This window comes from Lutra lutra, chromosome 12 (genome assembly GCF_902655055.1).
Source record: "Lutra lutra chromosome 12, mLutLut1.2, whole genome shotgun sequence".
Lineage (NCBI taxonomy): Eukaryota > Metazoa > Chordata > Mammalia > Carnivora > Mustelidae > Lutra > Lutra lutra.
In genome coordinates this window covers 62,151,865-62,173,518 of record NC_062289.1, presented here as the reverse complement: position 1 = coordinate 62,173,518, position 21,654 = coordinate 62,151,865, and the positions used below count along the sequence as shown (strand labels likewise).

General features: G+C 40.1%; 1 protein-coding gene across 1 annotated transcript in view; it reads left to right on the top strand.

Annotated features, from left to right (window-relative positions):
• The window catches only part of PTPN2 (protein tyrosine phosphatase non-receptor type 2), an 81,947-nt gene that overhangs the window by 21,455 nt on the left and 38,838 nt on the right, over window positions 1-21,654 (top strand). The window contains 1 exon segment of the mRNA XM_047697034.1: window positions 357-447. Within this exon segment, the coding sequence (XP_047552990.1) occupies window positions 357-447 (91 nt within the window).

Sequence of the window (21,654 nt, the reverse complement as noted above, 5' to 3'; positions counted from 1 at the left end):
TAAAGTGTCTAATGTTGCTTGTAGAGGTTGAATCATTATGTGGCAATATATGAATACATCCAGAGCAGAGACATGGTTCCTGAAGGACCTTGTTCAGTCCTGAGGTCTGGCACTTACTGGCGTTATGACCTTTGGCAGATTGCTTCACCTCTCGAAGCCTGTCATCCCTCATACATAAAGCAGGGATGATAGTTTTTCCTGTTGGTGTTGTAAGAACTGAATGAGATAATGTAGACAGTGAGCTTTGTGTTATACTTGGCATTTCATCAGTGCTTGATAAATGTTACTTTATACTGGAAAGTATCTGTTTTGCTCAATTTAAGAGGAATATTAAAATGTATCTTTGTTATTTTAAGGAAATTCGCAATGAGTCCCATGACTATCCTCATAGAGTGGCCAAGTTTCCAGAAAACAGAAATCGAAACAGATACAGAGATGTAAGCCCATGTAAGTACTTTGGGTTTTTGTGCATGTGTATATTTGTGGGTTTGTTTTAGGAGGCAAAATACAATGAAAAAGAAGGTTTGGGGTTAGGGTTGATAAGTACAGTGGTTTTCTTCATATTAACATAATACATGTTCTTTAAAGAAAAATTTCACGACACAAAATAGTAGAAGGAAGGAAGATTGCCCATAATTATTGCATCCTTCAAACACAGCCACTGTTATTTCAGTGTATTTCTTACTAACTTTTTTTCTTATGCATAATTCTTTCTTAAAATTAATGGTAATCATATATATGTGTATGTGTATTTGTATATGTAAATTTCTTATTATTCCGTAACCTTTTAAATATTGCTGAAAATATTTATCAGTGTAGTTTTCTTTTTCCCCCCATATTATAAAAGTAGTATGTACTCTCTGTAGAAAACTTTTAAAACAGAAATGTGTAAAAGAGAAAAACCTTGGGGCACCTGGGTGGCTCAGTGGGTTAAGGCCTCTGCGTTCAGCTTGGGTCATGATCCCAGGGTCATGGGATCAAGCCCCGCATCGGGCTCTCTGCTCCATGGGGAGCCTGCTTCCTTCTCTCTCTCTGCCTTGCCTCTCTACCTACTTGTGATCTCTGTCTGTCAAATAAATAAATAAAATCTTTAAAAAAAAGAAAAGAAAAAAGAGAAAACCTCATGATTTAAAAACAAATTTAAAACTTCTGGGTTTATTTATTTTTTTTTTGTATTTTTTCTGAATAAACATATATGTACATTCTTTTATTTATTTAAATATTTAATTTATTTGAGAGAGAGCATGAGTGCGCATGCAAAGGGGAGGAGCATAGGGAGAAGGAGAGAATCTCATGGAGGCTCCATGCTGAGCACTGAGCCTGACACGCAGCTCTGTCTCTCAGTCCTAAGATCATGACCTGTGCTGAACCAGGAGTCACCCGACCAAGAGTCAGATGCTTAACTGACTGAGTCTCCAGACACCCCTATATATATTCTTTTAAATTTTAAATTAGAAGCCTTCACATATTAATTGTAGCCCTTTTCCCACCTCACAATACACTGTAAGCATTTTCCTATCATAAGTCTTTCAGTGGCTTTGATAGCATCTTTGAATATGCCATTCTTTTATGTAACAGTTCCCTTGTGGTTGAACATTTGGATTCTGATATACATACTTGTGCATGTACACAATTCTGTTAATAGGTTTCACACCACAGCTTTAAAAATGTGTTTGTCCTGAGGTGATTTTAATTTTTGTTCTGATTGATGCCATTTGTTCAGATACTAAATTACTACTTACTATTCTACAATGTTTTCCATATTAGATTTTAGTGGGCATGGTTCTTTAGGGCTGCTTGTTAGTAGGGACGTTAAAAAAAAAAAATACTGAGTTCATCACATTTTGTTTCCTACTTGTTTGTGATTCTTTCCTCTAGTTGACGAGGGTATGGTGCTAGTGTGCTGAGACCTCCCGTGTAGGCTGAATAATCTCACTCTACTCAAGGCCACAGATTGTATATCCTTATATACGTTGTCTTCCTCGTTAGGACGGTATGGATATCCCACTAAATATGTACTAGGGCGGGGGGCGCCTGGGTGGCTCAGTGGGTTGAGCCTCTGCCTTTGGCCCAGGTCACAATCTCAGGGTCCTGGGATCGACCCCTGCATCGGGTTCTCTGCTCAGCAGGGAGCCTGCTTTCCCCTCTCTCTGCCTGCCTCTCTGCCTACTTGTGATCTCTCTCTCTCTCTGTCAAATAAATAAATAAAATCTTTAAAAAAAAAAGAAAAAAGGAAAAGAAAATGTACTGGGGAAAAGGTCCATACTTTCTTTCTTAAAGGAACAGAACATTTTTCTTTCTGTTGACCAAGTACATTTCCATGAAAAAGTGTATTGGCTAATTTTGGACAAATCAAATGAGAAGTAATCTCTTAAAAATATTTCATGTTTATTATAAATTACTTTCTAAATATTATGTTTCTCTTAACATGTTTTCCTTATGGGTTAGTAGCGTTTGTAGAGATAAGTCGCCCCCAGAGAGTGGTTTTTTGTTCTTCTTTACTTGCAGTGCACTTGAAGATAGACAAACTTCTGAAACCTGGCTCACCATGGCAACAATTCTGGTGTTGGTGTGTGTGCAGGGAATGGGGGTGTGGGCAGTGGTTCTAACATTTAGGTGCCCCTTCACCCTCTCCAAATTTCTGTTGAGTATCATTGAGCTAGAACACTAATCTTTATTGTTTACCCTGAGTGTTGAAGACCGTGTGTCCCAGTTGTACACCTTGCTTTGTTGCCTCTAATTTAAAAAAAACCAAAAAACAACAACCCAAGCTTCTTTTGACAACTGTAGATATGGATGCAGTTGTGAGAAGTAGCACTCAGAGATCCTGCATACCCTTCCCCTGGTTCTCCCCAGTGCTGACATCTTGGCATAACTGCCACCAGGAAGTGGACATGGATGCGATCATCCAGATCTCCCCAGTGTCACCTGCCCTCACTTGTGGCTGTGTTCGGTTCTGCTGAGCTCTGTTACATGGTAGAGTACGGGATCTCGACCACAGTCTGGGTACAGACCTGGGGAAGAGTGCCACCTCAAGATCCCTCTTGAGGGCCCCAGCCAGCCTGCTCCCTTCCTCCCCTATGCCAAACCCTGAGTTGTCTTTGAATTTTACATAAATGTGTTGTGATTGCAGTCTTTGGATGTGATAAAGTATGTTTGAATCCTCTCAATAGTTTGATCAAATTGCTCTAAATGGAGGAATTGTTAAAAAATTAGAACTGAGACACTTAAAAGTAAGACATTTGTGGCTTAAGTTCTTCTCAAGTATACAAGTCAGTGAAACTTGTGATTTGTCTCAGATGTTAGACTCATGTACCCAGCTGCCTGTCGGACATGTCAGGTTGAAGGCTGCCAGAAGAGCTCTGTTTGCTGTGTATTTACTAACCCCACCTCCATCCTCACTAGCTTGGGCTCTTTCTTCTGTATGTCTTCTCAGGAAGAAGGCCATTCACCTAGCATAGGTACCGTTTTAGGAGAAGTCATTTCTTCCTCAGAGGAGATGTGGCCCCTTGCCCCCTGCTGTCTCTTCCACTGCTGCTGTTGGTGGTGTGCCCCGGAGCTGCACTCCCCTGTGAGCCTGCCACTCAGAGCACCTTCTCCTTGCATGTTCTCCCCGCTGAAGCCTGGCTCTCCCCGAGTAAAGTACCTTTCTGTCTCTCCCAGGTAGAGGCTACTTGTCCTTGCTTCCCCTGTAACCTGAGTTTCTTAACTGAGCTCTAACTCTCCAAACTGCAAGTTAAAGCGATCCGCTCTGAGGCTGTGCAATCTAGGTACTGACCACCGCTCTTGTACCTGTCCTCACCTGACTTCACAGTGCCTGTGCCACAGTCTCTTCTCTCAGCTTAGAATGCTCAGGACCCATACCCTATCTTCCTCTTCACCCTCTTCTCTCAGTACCTTTTTCTTTGTGCCTGGATGGGATTGTGGCTCTGGGAAGGAACCACGTGATGATGTAGCCGTATAGTTCTGGACCTCTTCAGCTCTCAACCCGAAATCTTAAATGCTGCTACCTTGAGGGCTACTTTCTGTCTTAACAGCCCTTTGACTTCATCAGGATCTTCAGTTTGTTGACTTTTTCATTTATTATAGTACCTTACTTCCTTCCCCACCCTACAAAGTTATTATTATGTTATTATATTATAAGTTATTATTATTAAGTTATTATTACTTTTCTTGCTGTTCTGATATGTTAGAAAGATCATTTCTGTGGCTCTTTAATTCTTCCTACCCTGTGACACCTAATGTCAGATAGTCGTTCAGTTTCTGTAAATCTGGGCTTACGTGTATGCCTTGGGTAGGCTCAGGCACTGACTGGGGCTGGGCTGCCCCATTCTCTTCCTCCGTGCCCCTCGTCAGTCCCACTGCCCCTCCGCTCTGACTTGTCCCAAAGGAAACCAGCTCTCAACCCACCCCCACACCCACCACTCGCAGAATGTGATCTGCCTTCAGTTCTGTAGAGAAACATTTTAAAAATCCAGAAATAACTCTTCAACTTCATGTTCTACCACCTGGAAACTTATTTCTCTCTACACTCTCTTTTCCTGAAGTCCCAGGAAATAAAGCCTTCCCTCTCCTGTCCTAGGGTTGTATCCTGATGCCTCATTCCTCCTCTGGGACCTCATTTTACTCCTATTTTCAACCTCTTTCCAGTAGCTCCTTTCCCATATTATGTAAATGTGCTTCAGCCTCTTCTCATCTCAACCCTCCTACTACACCTCAGCTCCACTTACTCTGTCACCTATGCGGACATGAGCACATGCACACGTTTGCATACAGAGTCTCAAAAAAAAAAAGACACCATATTATTTGTCTCCATCCTTGTCACTTGTGCATGTACATTATTCGGCCCATGGTTCTACCCCAGACTCCCCTCTGAAACTTTTATTCTAAAGTACTGTTTTCAAGCTTTCTAGTTTTCACATGCAATGAGGGACTTTCCATTGGTTTCTTTTCTTATCCCTATGACTTTTGACATTGTTGATTCTGCCTTCCTTCCCTAACACCATTATTTTTTCTATTTTGCTATTATTTCTCTGGCTAATCAGGCATTTTCAGAGCTTCTCTTCATCATTCGACTGTCTTCCTCTCCTTCTCACTCGGACACTTCTGTGAATGGTCTCATCTTCTGTAGGTTTGGTTACCATGTGCTTGTCACCCCAAATCTCATCTGTAGCCTAGGTCTTTCTTAGCTATAGACCCATTTTTGCAAGGCACTCATGTCTGTGTGGATGTCCTCTAGCTGCCTCAGACTCAGTATGTCTAGATACTGATGTAACATTCCTCCCCATTGGTCCCAACCCTGAGATCTGCTTTTTCTGCTCTAGTCTCCATATCATAAATGGTACTATTATTGACACATGTGCTGCAGCTAGAAACTCAGACCCCTCTCTGATTCAGCTCATATCTACTTGATAATTAAGTAATTACAATTCAATTTCCATAATGTGTTTTATTTTTTAAATTTAATTTTTGAGAGAGAGAGAGAGCGAGAGAGCAGGCATGTGCACTGGGCTGGGGCATGGGTACAGGGAACAGAGGGAGAGGGAGAGAGAACCCAGGCAGGCTCCATGCTCAGCACAGAGTCCAATGCAGGGCTCTATTTCACACCCCTGAGATCATGACCTGAGCCAAAATCAAGAGTCAAGTGCTAAGCCACTGAGCCACCCAGGTCCCCCAACATTGTGTTTTAAATCTCTTTTTCACTGTTTGTGCTGGCTTGGTTCAGGCCCTCACTCTTCCTCTTCTGAATTATTATAATAACATCTTAACTCGTCTCTGTTCTTTTCCCATTTCAATCCATTCTCCATGTGGTATCCAGGGTAATCTTTGTAAAATGCACTTCTGTTTTCCACTCTCCAGTAGCATTCCATGAGTTTTATGAGAAATTGCTTTTGTAGCATTATCATACAAGACCTTTTGGAGATCAAACCTTCACATACCTCTAGATTTTTCTAGCCATTTTCTCACAACAATAATAATAATAATAATTATTATTATTATTAAAGATTTTATTTATTTGTCAGAGAGAGAAAGTGGGCACAAGCTGGGGGAGTGGCAGGCAGAAGGAGTAGCAGGCTCCCTGCTGAGCAAGGAGCCCAATGTTGGACTCATCCCAGGACCCTGGGATCATGGCCTGAGCCAAAGGCAGACACTTAACCCCGACTGAGCGACCCAGATGCCCTACTTACAAATTACTGATTTTGGTCAAACTGAAACACACAGAGTTCTCCCAATGTGACCAGTTCCTAAGATTTTTTTTCGATTTTATTTTTAAGTAATCCCTACATCCAGTATGGGGCTTGATTGAACTCACAACCAGGAGATCAAGTATCACATGCTCCACCGACTGAGGCAGCCAGGCACCCCCCCAGTGTGACTAGTTACTGGTAACTCTGTGTCTTTGAATATATCATTCCCTTTTTGGAACATCTTCCCCTTTCTGACCCACATTAGTCAAAAACCTCTTCCAAATATCTTCACCACCACGTCACCTTGGGTGTTATTCTCACACAGTGGAGGAGGTCATAGAGGTGACGACTCATTAAATATAGACGGGCCCAGGAATGTGTGTTTTATTTAAAACACTCCCTGAGGGGCGCCTGGGTGGCTCAGTGGGTTAAACCCTCTGCCTTCAGTCCAGGTCATGATCTCAGGGTCCTGGGATCAAGCCCCACATCAGGCTCTCTGCTCAGTGGGGAGCCTGCTTCCCTCTCTCTCTCTCTGCCTGCCTCTCTGCCTACTTATGATCTGTCAAATAAATAAATAAAATCTTAAAAAAAAAAAACTCCCTGGATTATGCAAATATATGTTCCCTTACTGTCAGTCATTATAAAATTTAAAAATGTATTTCCATACATAATACACTACAGTTGGTTTGGTTCAGAAAATATGTATTGAAAACCAGCTACACAGCTGACTGACTCTATGCTATGCACTGAGAATACCACGAATATATGTACCCTGCCCTCAATAATTCACAGTATAGGGAGGGAGATGCAGACCTGTTGTGCTGTATGTATCATGAGATAGGACCGTGTATGTTGGTGGAGCTGTGCCTAAGGAGTTAGGAATCGCTTCTGAGAGGAAACATGGAAACCAGTGAGGTAAAGGGGAACGGAACATAAATTACTTCTTTATGAGTCCCAGATTTTTTCTAGATTTTTGATTCAGTAGGCCTGGAAATCTGTGTTTTTAAACAGTCTCCTTACATCATTCTCTCTCAAATAAATGAATAAAATCTTTTTTAAAAAATAGAAAGTTACAGGGCCCCTGGGTGGCTCAGTGGGTTAAAGCCTCTGCTTTCAGTTCAGGTCATGATCCCAGGGTCCTGGGATCGAGCCCTGCATCGGGCTCTCTGCTCAGCGGGGAGCCTGCTTCCCCATCTCTCTCTCTGCCTGCCTCTCTGCCTACTTGTGATCTCTGTCTGTCAAATAAATAAATAAAATCTTTAAAAAAAAAAAAATAGAAAGTTACTAGGTGAGGGGAAAGTAAGGAAAATTGCCAAACCTCCTTTGCTTCCCCGCCTCCTAAAACAAACAAATAAACAAACACCTCAGCAAATGGTATAGCTACTCTGAGTGCAAATGCCAGTATTAGCCCTGAGATTTTGATAATAAGTATATTTGTATAACAATAAAATAACCTCAAGATATGTTAAGCAAAATTGAATAGAATTACAGGAAGAAATAGACAATTCCATGTTCATGGCCTTTTAATAAGACAGAATATTAGTAAAGAAATAAAAGGTTTAACCACACAGTTAAGCTTAATTTAATAAGAACAATATATAGAGTCCAACAATTAGAGAATACATTTTCTTCTTGGACTTTGGACTATTTATAAAAAATGGACCATCGACTTGGCTGTAAAGTAAATCTTAACAGTTTAAGAATTGCTGTCTTATGGGCCATGTTCTTTGACCAGAAAGCAATTAAATTATAGATTATTAATAAAAAGATAAAAAGTCACATAAATTTGGAGATTTAAAGATTTCTAAGTAATTTATGGGTCAAGAAGAAATCATAAAGGAAATTTTAAAATGCTTAAAAGTGACAGTATGTAAAATACTACTTATCAGAACTTTAATAAAGCAGGAAAAACAGTAATGCAAGGAAAATAAGTTGTTTTGGGGCACCTGGGTGGCTCAAGTCAGTTAATGTTTGACTCTTGATTCTGATCAGGTCATGATCTCAGGGTCCTGGGATTGAGCCCCAGGTCAGGCTGTGTGCTCAGCGGGGAGTTTGTTTCAGGATTCTCTCTCCCTCTGCTCTCCCCCCGACTCATTCGCACACTCCCTTTCTAAAATAAATAAGTAAACCTTAAAAGGAAATAGGTTGTCTTAAGTGTATTAAAACAGAATAATAAAAAAAAAAAACAATGATAAAAATTAATGTGCTAAGAATAGGTCCCAGTTCTTTCTGTGAGCTTGTTGCAGGTTTGGCTCTCATAGTTCTGTAAGGTTTAATAAGAATAAAAGTTGCAGGCATATCTCTCTCATGAATATAGATGTAAAGATTAGCAGACTGAATACAGCAGTCTGTAAGTTTATTTTTGAAATATAAGGGTGGCTTAACAATCTTTTTTTTTTTTTTAACATAAGAAAATCCTAAAAATGTTGGTTCACCACAGTAACGAGGTAAAGGAGAAAAAGTCATGAATATTTCAGTAGAGGCAGAAAGATTATTTAAAGTCAGTGCTTGTTCATGATTAAAAACAAAACACAGGGGTGCCTGGGTAGCTCAGTGGGTTAAGCCTCTGCCTTCAGCTCAGGTCATGATCTCAGGGTCCTGGGATCGAGCCCACAACGGGCTCTCTGCTCAGCAGGGAGCCTGCTTTCCCCTCTCTCTGCCTGCCTCTCTGCCTACTTGTGATCTCTCTCTATTTGTGTCAAATAAATAAATAAAATCTTTAAAAAAATAAAAGCAAAACACATAGCAAATTAGAAAGAGAGGGGAACTTCTGTAGTATAAACTATCTAAGAGACGCCTACAATAACATAAGTCTGAATGATAACATGTTAGAAACCTTTTCTTTTTCAACAAAAATGAGGAACAAGATAAGGGTGCCCACTGTTACCACTTCTACTTAACATTATGCTTTAGAGCCTAGCCACTACAGGAAGAAGAGTAAGAAATTAAAAGCATATAGATTAGAAATAAAAAGAAACAAAGCTTGCTGTTTTATCTGGTGCTGTGTACCAAACCTCCCCAAAACAGTGGCTTAAAACAACAGCAATCATTTATCATCTCTACAGATCTGGGGGTTAGTTGGACTCAGGAGATTTCTGCTCAGAGTCTTCCTGCAGTTGCAGTTCAGATGGTAGCTGGGGCTCGAGTCACCTTGAGGCCTTCGTCACTAATTTGTGGGCTATCAGCTGGAACACCTACATGGGGCACGACTGTGACCTGGACTTCCATGCAGATAGAAGCTGGGTTTCAGGAGTGAGCGTTCTAAGAGAGCCAGCTGAAAACTGCATTGCCTTGTACCACCCAGACTTAGAAGTCTCCTCACTTCCATCATATTCTTTTCATTAGTGGCCGTCCAGGTTCTAGGGAAGAGGACTGATGCTCCACTGTTAGATGGAAGAATTACCAAGGAATTGTGGACATGTTTTAAAACCATCATAATTATAGATGATACTGTTTATTTCATAATCCAGAAAATGTGCGGGCAAGTCAAAGAATTATGAAGAAACACTATAGTAGTCTCAGAATTATAAGACAGCAGATCTTTGAATTATTAGAACAGACCTTTATACATGACAGGAATCTGCTTGTCATCTTACTGCAGATTTAGATAAACGTTATGTATAATAGTAATCAGAGCAAATATAGATAGGACTTAAATTTTACGGTAACTCTTATGTAAATATTTGCTAACATTCTTCCTTATTCCATCTAAAGTTTAAAAATGAAGACCAAATGCATTTCACATTCTCAAGTCCATTCTGTTATCAGTTTTTTTACTAAAAGGTTTTCTCGTTATTTGTTAAGACTTTGAAATTTGTGGCGGCTTTTTTTCTTCTGATGTATTTCTACTCAACTATTTATGTATATTAAAATAGATACTATCTTTTATAAACTACTTTCCATTTATTTTACATGTTTCAGTTAGGGCGTTATTGATATTTAAAAAATTATATATAGTTTTTGTTATCTCTAATAGGATAGTAAAGGTAGTATTAAAGACATCATTAAGCCTCCCCTCTCTCCTCTGAATAATTCAGTCTAAAAGCCCTTGGGGTTGGGGACCAGCAGGTGGAAGGCATGTAAATAAGGGGGAAAGCATGCTTGGTCGGGGGTGAGGGGGCATGTTTGAAGAACGAAGGAAAGGTGGAGTGAACCCTGTGAGGTTAGATTAGAATTAGTGAATCATCGTATGAACTCATGATTTTCAGTGAATATGGATATACAGATACCTAGAAATGTAGATGTGTGTGCATGCTTATATTTCCTAACCCTGGCCACTGGGAAGTCTTGGGAACAATGATACCCTCTTGGCGTTGGGCTTGCCTAGCTTTTGGTATCTAAATTTCATTCTCCACTAAGAGGAAAAGGGCTCCTTGAAGAAATGTCTGACTCTAGGGCTAGGGCAGGGAAAGTATTAAGAGTAGCCTGGAATGTTTCTTGTAGTCCCAGAAGGTAAGGATGTTAAAGAAATGATGAAGCTATGTCAAAAGGACACAGAAACCATCGTGAAGCCCATGGGCCAAATCTGGGGGTGATTTGAGCATTCGAAAGAAACAAAAATTATAACCTGCTGAATAAAATAGGAATCCATGGGTTTACACTCTTGCAAAGAAATAAGAATTAATAAATGGGGAGAAGGGGTGGCGCCTGGGTGGCTCAGTGGGTTAAGCCTCTGCCTTCGGCTCAGATCATGATCTCAGGGTCCTGGGATCTAGCCCCACATCAGACTCTGTCCTTGGAAGGGCGCCTGCTTCTCCCTTTCTCTCTCTGTCTACCTCTCTGCCTATTTGTGATCTCTCTCTGTCAAATAAAGAAATAAAATCTTTAAAAAAAAATAAATGGGGAGGGCGCCTGGGTGGCTCAGTGGGTTGAGCCGCTGCCTTCGGCTCAGGTCATGATCTCGGGGTCCTGGGATCGAGTCCCGCATCGGGCTCTCTGCTCAGCGGGGAGCCTGCTTCCCTCTCTCTCGCTCTCACTCTCTCTGCCTGCCTCTCCGTCTGCTTGTGATCTCTCTCTGTCAAATAAATAAATAAAATCTTTAAAAAAAAAAATAAAATAAATGGGGAGAAAGGAAAGACCTGCCTTAGTGTAGGATGGCAAGTAATAAATGTTGAAATAGATGGTAAACCTGGTGGGTGCAACTTTGATGAGGAACAAAAAATTTACATGATCTTAAAACCCTTATAAAATACTGATTAATGTAAGAGGGGAGTTTTAACTGTGCAGAGAAGTTTGGCAAACACACAACCTTAAACAAGTAATCATGACCAATAAGGGGACACATCACATTGAAATCCTGAACTGCCCTACAGAGTGCAGTGAGTACAGAACGCTCCCTCTATCCCTCCCCCAATGCATACATGTGTGTGCTCTCTCTCAGTAAATAAAATCTTTTAAAAAAAGTGAAACGTGGGGCGCCTGGGTGGCTCAGTAGGTTGAAGCCTCTGCCTTCGGCTCAGGTCATGGTCTCAGGGTCCTGGGATCGAGCCCCACATTGGGCTCTCTGCTCAGTGGGGAACCTGCTTCCTCCTCTCTCTCTGCCTGCCTCTCTGCCTACTTGTAATCTCTATCAAATAAATAAATAAAATCTTAAAAAAAAAAAGTGAAACGTGATCCTGTATTGGATCCTTTTTTAAAAAAGGTTTTATATGACAGTTAGTAAAGTATCACTACTAATTTTATGATTTTTTAAAAAGATTTTATTTATTTATCTGCCAGAGAGAGAGTGCACACAAGCAGGGGGAGCAGCAGGCAGAGGGAGAAGCAGACTCACCACTCAGCAAGGAGCCCCATGCAGGACTTGATCCCAGGACCCCAGGATCATAACCTGAAGGCAGATGCTTAACCAGCTGCGCCACCCAGGCGTCTCTAATTTTATGATTTGGATGGCTCTACTGTGGTTAACTAGAAGTCCACAATTAGGAAATGGGTAAAAGATTATGAACACAGATGGCAGATAAGTACATAAGCATATGAAAAACATCATTAACTGTTAGGGAAGTATCATTAACTGTTAGGGAAACATCATTAACCATTAGGGAAATGAAAATTAAAACCATGTTGGCAAGGGATCGCTACATACCCACTGGAACAGCTGAAATAATGGGAATAATGGGCCACAATTCCAAGAATACAGAATACAGAAACCGGATCTCCTGTAAGGCTAGTGAGAAACTCTATGGCCACTTTGGAAAATTGTTTGTCAGTTTCTTGAAAAGCTAAAGATACCTTATATAACCCAGCCATTGCCCTCCTGGGCATTTATCCCAGAGAATTGCAACCTTCTGTCCATACAGAAATGCATTCATGAAATGTGCATAGCAGCTTTCCTTGTAATAGCTCCAAATTGGAAACAGCCCAAATGTCCATCAGTGAGTGAAGTGGTTAGCAGACGAGTGTGTTCATACCATGGCATACTACTCCGCAGTAAGAACAAATGAGCTATTGTTAACATGCAGCAAGTCAGGTGGGTCTCAGAGGACTCATGCTGAGTCAAAAAATCCAGTCTCAAAGGTTACATATTGTATGATTCCATTTTTACAGGATTCTTGAAATGATAAGATTATAGAGATGGAGAACAGATTAATGGGTTAGGGACAGGGTTGGTGGAGAGTGTGACTCTACAGGGGTTGCACAGAGGATCTTTGTGATAATGGAACAGGACTTTGTCTTGGTGGTGGTGGTGGTTACACAACCTCCATATGTGATCGAATGGCCTAGAACTGTACACACCCACACAGATGGGTACCTGTAAAACAGGAAATTGAAGTATAGTCTGGGTTAAACCACTGTCTTTCCAGGTTTCTGAATTTGGTGCTTCTTGAATGGGGTACTTGGTGAGGGTACTATGCCAGGCAGTGGGAGGACATGGTGAACATGACAGGGTCCCAGGCTATAGAGCACATCACTCTAACAGAAGGCTGCAGGTGACTGCGAGTGTATGTGTTGCTGCTGCTGCCCCATGGCCCAAGTGGGTCAATATCTTGCCATATCACTAGCTTTCTAACAGAGGGTCCCTACTGTAGCCATAGCTGGTCACTTGGGCAGCTCTGCTGTAGACTGCTTAACCCCAAAGACTGGAGAACAGAGCAGAAGTACGCAGGGAGGGCACTGGAGTAATGTCCTGGAGAAACATGGCACATCTTTCAGGACCATTGCTTATACTCAGAAAGTGGGGAAGGGAAGTGTGGTTGCTTATATGTTAAAGTACAGATGCATAATGAAGTGGAATTCTTAAGTTCCTGTGCATTTTTAAGATGAAATAGGACTTTTCAAAGAGCTTTGTATTAGGTGCTTTTAGGATATTAAGTGAGGGTCATTCATTAAAAATAATTAAGAAGGGTTGGTCTAGTCTAGCCAGCTCATCTTAAAAGAAAACTGGGACTAGTGACCACGGGTTATCACAGGGTGTAGTGTCTCACTAACTTGGATGCTAATCTTGTTTCTCCAGGATCAGGTTACTCTTTTTTATATAAATCACAGCTGTGTCTGTGGTCACCCAGGCTGGTAGAGCCAGGACAGACACCGGAATCTACATTTTTAGGCCCCTTAGTCTTCCCTCACCAGCTTTCTTTTCTCTGTGCCAGAGTTCCAGATATCTACAGTGAAAAGCTCTAGAGGTGTCTGAGCTCTTTCTTTTTGCTGAACTAGGTCACTTTTCTAGTCAGTTAACGTAATCTCATCTCCCGTATTGGTTTCAGAATGGTTTAGTAGTGATTTGTCTTTCGGGGTGCCTGGGTGGCTCGGCTGGTTAAGTGTCTGCCTTTGGCTCAGGGTTCTGGGATTGAGCCTGCATCAGGCTCCCTGCTCACTGGGGAGTCCGCTTTTCTCTCTCCCTCCCCGCTGCTCATCCTCTCTCTCTCTCTCAAATAAATAAAGTCTTTTAGAAAAAAATAGTGATTTTGTCATTCTAACAAAAGTCTACCATAGTTTAATAATTTGAATATGAAAATTTTCTGGAATTTATTGTATCAACAGTGCTTGAACACTTGCCAACCTAAATTGTTTAGGACACTCTTCCAGGTAAACACTAAAAAGATGGAAGTACAAACTCTTTTTCTCTGTGTTGAATTTATGAGGTTGAGACGAATGAATCAATACAGATTTTCTTGATTCTCTGAACTGAAACTGCTGGCGGCTTCTCTTCCCTTTGTTTGTCTAGCTCAAGCTCCATTCTTTGTGTCCCTCAGACACACCCACCTTAAGGTATTTACTCTGTGCTTGGAACACTCTTAACCAAAATAGTCATATGATTGACCTCCTCCAAGTCTTTGCTTAAATGTCACTGTCTCGGTGAGGCCCACCCTGCCCACCCTATTTAGAATTGCATCCTGTCCCACTCCCATCATGACTATTCCCCTTCACACTACTTTTTCCCCTCATAGCATTTGTTACTGTGTAAAATATGATTTACTTGGTGGTTTTGCTTATTGCTATCTCCCTCTCTGAGAAGGTAAGCTCCACAAGGGTATGGTGGGTCCTCAGTAGTACTTAGGACAGTCCTCCAATGTAGAAATATTATAATAAATATTTGGTCTACTTTGTTTCTGTGGTATCCCATGGACTTCTGGTTGTAGGGAAAGTACTTTCCCCCCAACTCCCTCTACCCTCCATGTTTTAGGCTCTGTCTTTCCTTAAAGGAAAGATTCTGAGTTTCAAGGAAAATGGTGAGGTGCTTACTGATAAATTAAAATTTGGTATGTCTCATTTTATACAAACTATTAAAGAGGAAATATGTCCATGTTCCAAAGTACGTTAATGGATTAATTGATTTTACATATTTTTAAAGGATACTTCCCAGGTGTGCTTTTCATTGCATAGACTCTTAGAAATAGATTAAAGATCTATTTTCGAATTTGGAGATGTGTGAAAGCCGGATTTACTCTGATTGAGTCCTAGCAACATTGTGTCCTAGCAAGTTTAGGAACTGAAAATCTTGATGGACTGAAAGAGATTGAAATCACAGATAGTCAACCTAGAGTTTGAAAAAGATTGAGCCTTCTGAATGTTTCTAGAACAACACCTGCTTGGTTCGCAAGTTGGTGACGGTTTATACCTGGGACATGCTTCCTTGTAACTCTCTGCATTTCTGCCACTGTTTGGTTCTGTCCTCGTCTCTTTGATTAAACTGTTAGTGCCTCAGTGTGTTAAGTTGTCTTCCTTTTATTGCAGTCTATGCTCCCCATTGCTGGTAGTTATTTTCTTAGAATCGAATGTGCTTGTGTCAGTCCTCTAGAGAGCTTCATTGAGGTAGCCTGTGCCTGGAGCACAGCACACAGGGCTCTTCAGAGTCTGGCCTCAGCATATTTTGGGACTTCTTCAGGCTTTTTCAGTTTTTTGTCCTTCATGATATACCAGTCCCTTTTACTCCTTTGTGTGTATATGCTCCTTCTTCATCTTTGTAATGAAGCCTGCCCATCTCCCTCAGCCTCCTCAGGCATCAGTTGGTCACCTTTCTTTCCACAATACATAGTCCAATAAAGGTGGTACTAGGAATTACTACTTAGTAGAATTTTTTTTCTTTTTTCTAATTTTTAATTTTTTAAGTAATATTTAAAAAAAAAATTTTTAAGCTAAGTGTGGGGCATGAACTCATGACCCTGAGATCAAGACCTGAGCTGAGATCAAGAGTCGGTTATGCAACCAACTGAGCCACCCAAGCACTCCTAGAATTTTTTCTTTTAAAAAGCTTTAAATAAATTATGTGTTATTTTTATGTCATTGTTGCCTGGCTTCTAAAATACATTTGATGATACATACAATGAAAATTGTATATAAAGTTGTTGAAGGATTTAAATGTGAAGAAAGGGACCTTTATGGTGGGGGTTTCCTCAGAGAGGCTGTTTAGAGCATAGACTAGGTCTTCATGAAAGAGGTTTGTGTGACAGATGAAGATGGAAGTTGTTAGCCAACTTGGACATACCAGACAATGTAGTGTGGGAAATATGTAGTCTCTTAAGTCATACAACCTAGTTTGAATTTCCTCTTGTGCTTCTCTAGTGTGTGTATGGTAATGACTTGATGTTCCGAATATCAGTAAAATGAGCATGATAATGTCAACTTCATAGGGTTGTGAGGATTGTTGCAGAAATTTTGTAAGGTGTGTCATACATTCTATAGTGGTTGTAGGTGGTTATGTCGTTCATAACGGAACTATTCATCAAATTGAGTTTTATTTTCAAAAGAAACAATTGAAATGTCAATTCTCTGTGTTTACTAAGGTGTGTGTTTCTTCATTACTATGGTAGTGCATGTATGGTGACTTGGATTTTAGTTCTAGCTTTGCTTTTGGCTCATTGCTTGATTCAAGAAAGAAAATTAATAATATTTATGCCTCACATATTTAACTTGCAGAGTCAAAGAGGGTCAATATATCCATGAAATGCTTTGCGTTCTTGCAGGGAGGTAACATATAAAATATAGACATTAGTCTTTGAAAACTTATGGTTTCCCTCTGGTTGAGAACAGAAGAATTAGAGGGGAAAGTCTTTCACTGCTGTACTAATGGAACTGGTCTTCTCCTTGCCCAGTTGATGATAATGATTGTTTATCTCTGCCTTGGTATAACCTAGGAGGATGGTTATGAGTGTGAATCCTTTTTCCTATTTGACCTGGAAGACTTTTCAAAAAGGAGATCTTTTTACAATAACGATAAAAGGTGAACCAGTGAAGGGGGCAGGGGGTGATTTAAAAAAAAAAAAAAAAAGGCTTATTGTGACATTATTGAAAGAGGAAGCTAATCTGTATTGTCAGCTCAGGCCACAACTAGAGCGTCATTTCTTGACAGATGAAACCATTTCTCAGAAAACATACTGTTTGAGGGTGGGAGGTGAAGGGAATATTCATCAGAAGTTTGCTCAATGTTTATCCAATTTACAAGCTACAATTCTATTGGATATTGCATTTCTTCATTCACTTGGTGACAAGAATTAAGAACAGATGTGCCCCCATTTAAAAAAATATATATATGTACATATATACATTCTTGATAGTTTAGCTTTTGGTAGTATTAGATGTTGAGAAATAAGATTTCCTGTGATTACTTTTGGGTATCTCATGTAGTGTAGTTTAAACTGTCTTCATTTTTCTCCCTTTTCTGGATTTTTTTAAAAATAGGAAAGAGGTGGGGCGCCTGGGTGGCTCAGTGGTTAAAGCCTCTGCCTTCGGCTCAGGTCATGATCTCAGGGTCCTGGGATCGAGTCCCGCATCAGGCTCTCTGCTCAGCAGGGAGCCTGCCTCCTCCTCCTGTCTCTCTCTGCCTGCCTCTCTGCCTACTTGTGATCTGTCTGTCAAATAAAAAAAAAAAAAAAAAAAAGGAAAGAGGAGGGCGCCTGGGTGGCTCAGTGGGTTAAGCCTCTGCCTTCAGCTCAGGTCATGATCTCAGGGTCCTGGGATGGAGCCCCACATCATCGGGCTCTCTGCTCGGCAGGGAACCTGCTTCCCTTCCTCTCTCTCTTGCCTGCCTCTCTGCCTACTTGTGATCTCTGTCTGTCAAATAAATAAATAAAATCTTCCAAAAAAAAAAAAAATTAGGAAATAGGGAGATAACCATATCCTTACTTAGAATGATGGTAAAGTATACTGGGGGCTTTGGGGCTTAATACTCAGAGCCCAGGGGTTATAGGACTCTTTAATAATCTCATTTCAGAGGTTTCTGGGCAGAATAAACTCTGGCAGAGGAGAAAGCAATTAACTTTCTAGTGTTTTTATTTTTATTTTTTTTTATACTAATTCAGAAGTCAGAACTCTGTTTTGAAATGAACACTTCACAGGTTTTGGGCTGATTGATATTAATAGGGCAGGGAGAAAGGGGACGTTTGACTCCCAGGTTGTGAGGGGACCTGTGTCTGCTCTCACAGATATTTTAAGCCATAAATGAAGTGATGATTCCTAATTGGAGACGAGCCATTGTCTGTTATCTTTGCTAGAGAATATAAATCATAAAGTCACAATTTCTCATAAAAAGGCTTTGATAGGGGACGCCTGGGTGGCTCAGTTGGTTGGACGACTGCCTTCGGCTCAGGTCATGATCCCGGGGTCCCGGGATCGAGTCCCACATCGGGCTCCCAGCTCCATGGGGAGTCTGTTTCTCCCTCTGACCTTCTCCTCGCTCATGCTCTCTCTCACTGTCTCTCTCTCAAATAAATAAATAAAATTTAAAAAAAAAAAAAAAGGCTTTGATAGTTTCACTTCCTGAAATGTACTGTATAGTTACTAAGTTACTATCTTTGTAGGTAGTTTTAACATGATATATTTTAGTTAACACTAGAAACTCTCTTTTTTCCCCTATGGAATCAGAATGTTAAATATGCTTTAAAGTTTTTATTAATCTTCTTTTTTTTTTTTTTAAGATTTTATTTATTTATTTGACAGAGATCACAAGTAGGCAGAGAGGCAGGCAGAGAGAGAGGAAGGGAAGCAGGCTCTCCGCTGAACAGAGAGCCCGATGCGGGGCTCGATCCCAGGACCCTGGGATCATGACCTGAGCTGAAGGCAGAGGCTTTAACCCACTGAGCCACCCAGGCGCCCCTTTTATTAATCTTCTTAATAAAGCAGAAGAATTAAAATAAATTTCTGATAATGTAGGTGAATTACAGAGTTTTGTTTCTAATTAGTTGTGAGATGAAAATATAGGTTCAACCAACATCTGTAGCCAGTTCTAAGTAGCTAGAGAGTTTTCCCAAGGAGTACCTTCATTTTTTGGTCTTTTTTTTTTTAATTTTTTTTTTTTTTTTAAGATTTTATTTATTTATCAGAGAGAGAGAGAGGGAGAGAGAGCGAGCACAGGCAGACAGAATAGCAGGCAGAGGGAGAAGCAGGCTCCCTGCAGAGCAAGGAGCCCGATGTGGGACTCGATCCCAGGACACCGGGATCATGACCTGAGCTGAAGGCAGCTGCTTAACCAACTGAGCCACCCAGGCATCCCTCATTTTTTGGTCTTAATCTGCTGGCAAAATTTAAAAATTTCTTCCTGAGAAAATTGTCAGTGTTCCTTTGCTTTTGTTGACTGTATAAATAAATGTGAGAGGGAAGCAAGGCCACCATTTGGGGCCAGACTCTGCAGGACCCTGGGTGACTTTTAGGTAGCACTGTGCTCCCTTTGGTCAGACCCTGGGGCTCCAGGAAATGTATTTGTGCTTTTACCACTGTGTGATTCGGTGTTTTCAATGTATTGGAGTGACTGCTGGTGTAGATTTTAAAGCTAGAGGGGAAAAAACTGAATTCTAGTTCAAGGTCCTGAGGGCAGGGTATAAACTGCCAAAGGTCTTTCTCTCGGTTCCTTCTCTGCAGAACTTCAGATGGCCGGCCACCTGCAAGATAACTTCATTCCCAGCGCCCTGGAGAGGAACTTTCCCGGTTTTTATGGATTCTTGCTTCTGTTGGCCAAATTGCTTTTTTCACTTGTGCAATAGATAGGATTAACCTTTGGGGTTTGGGTTCTTTCTGTGATTACAACATGAGGAAATACATTCCTTTGGTATTCTATTCTAGTGGAACATGAATTTTAGGGATGGTGTGGCATTCTACAAGGGGTCATTCTCCTGCTTTATCTAGTGTTATCTAGGAGATATATGGTCTTTGTTTTGCTAATTAGGTAGCTGACCTTTTTACCAGCTCATGTAATTTAACTGTTAAAGGGTGATTAAGCTGTTAAAAAAAAAAGTGACTGTTTAAAAAAAAAAAAAAAGTGCTTGCTGACATCATCTTTCCGAGAACACTAGTATAAGTGATTTACTATAACAAGATCTTAGTTTTTCCTGTTGGCAAATGACATGTAATATTTACAGAGGTCTTGGGTTCAGTCCAGCAGAAACATCTCAGATAAATTGATGTGTGAAACTGTAGCCATTTACCATTTTCTTTCATATGGAGATAATGTAAACAGGTTTTATTTTAAGTTTAAAAAGTGGGGAGAAAAAGGATATTTAGTATAAATTTCCTTCAGGAAAGCAGTTTAAATTGAAGGTATTCTCCAGAGTTAAAAATCCAGTGTGTTCAGTTTATAATTCAGTTACATTCTTCTGACAGTTGTGTATTTAGGATACTAAGCCAGTGTTAACTGTGTTATGACGCATGTACTTTCTCTCCCTGAGAAAACGTCTCCTTTTTCATCAAAATGATAACAAGGTAAAATTTTGTAGTCTACATATTTAAATCAGCATAAATTCTAAATCTGTGAGATTTTTACTTTTTTTTAACCGTAAAGCATGATTTTTAATGGCTCCATTAAAGTAATACATCTTTCATGTATACTGTAATTGTTGTACATTTTGGAAATTTGTGTTATTTCCCCTTTTGTGTGTTACTGTTAATCCCTTTGTCTGTCTCTGGCTATATGCGTTGGTTTCATTCGCAGAAATGGGAACCTTGGATTTTAAAGGATTTATACTTGTTACTCTAAACGAGGCATCTGAAAGTTCTCTTATAGTTTCATCTACTGCTTACTAAGGGGCTAGATATGGCCTTGACAGCACTGGGAATTATCATTTAAAAAAAAAAATTTGCCAAAAATCTTGAAATTAAAAAAAAGTTATCTTTTCATTTTAATTTGCATTTCTTTAATAAATGTTATTCAAATGTATTAGTCTTTGTGTATTGTCCTTGTTCACTTTTTAAAAACAGAGGTCTCTCATTTCTTACTGATAGGTATTCTTCATATCTTAATGTTTTGGTTGTATTTTGGGGGGTTTTATGAGCATTCATGACATTTTCTTAATTTTGAGGCATGTTTTTAAAAAATTGATGTGTAGTGGACATACAATATTATATTATTTTCAGGTGTACAATATAATGATTCAGCGTTTATATGCATTCTGAAATGCTTACCACAATAAGTGTAATTACCATGTGTCGCCATAGAAAAGTTATTAGAATATTATGGACTATATTCCCTATGCTGTACTTTTCATGCAGGGAATTTACTTACAACCAGAAGTTTTTTGTTTTGTTTTGTTTTTTTTAATTTATTTGACAGAGATCACAAGTAGGCAGAGAGGCAGGCAGAGAGAGAGGAAGGAAAGCAGGCTCCCTGCTGAGCAGAGAGCCCGATGTGGGGCTCAATCCCAGGACCCTGGGATCATGACCTGAGCCGAAAGCAGAGGCTTTAACCCACTGAGCCACCCAGGCGCCCCATAACCAGAAGTTTGTAACTCTTAATCCCCTTCGCCTGTTTTGCTCATCTTCCCACCCTCCTACTCTCTGACAGCCACTGGTTTTGTTCTCTGGATTTATGCATCTGTGTTTGTTTTTTGTTTTATTTTTTTAGATTCCACATATAAGTGAAGTCTTTTTTTTTTTTTTTTTTTTTTTTTTTTGCCTGACTTCAATTGGTATAATACCCTATAGGGTCATCCATGTTGTTGAAGATGGTGACATTTTTACTTTTAAACGCTAGAAATATATCTAAACTAGATCTATTTATCTGTTGTGTTGTCCTGTAAAGAATTAGAATATTCTAGGTCGCCTG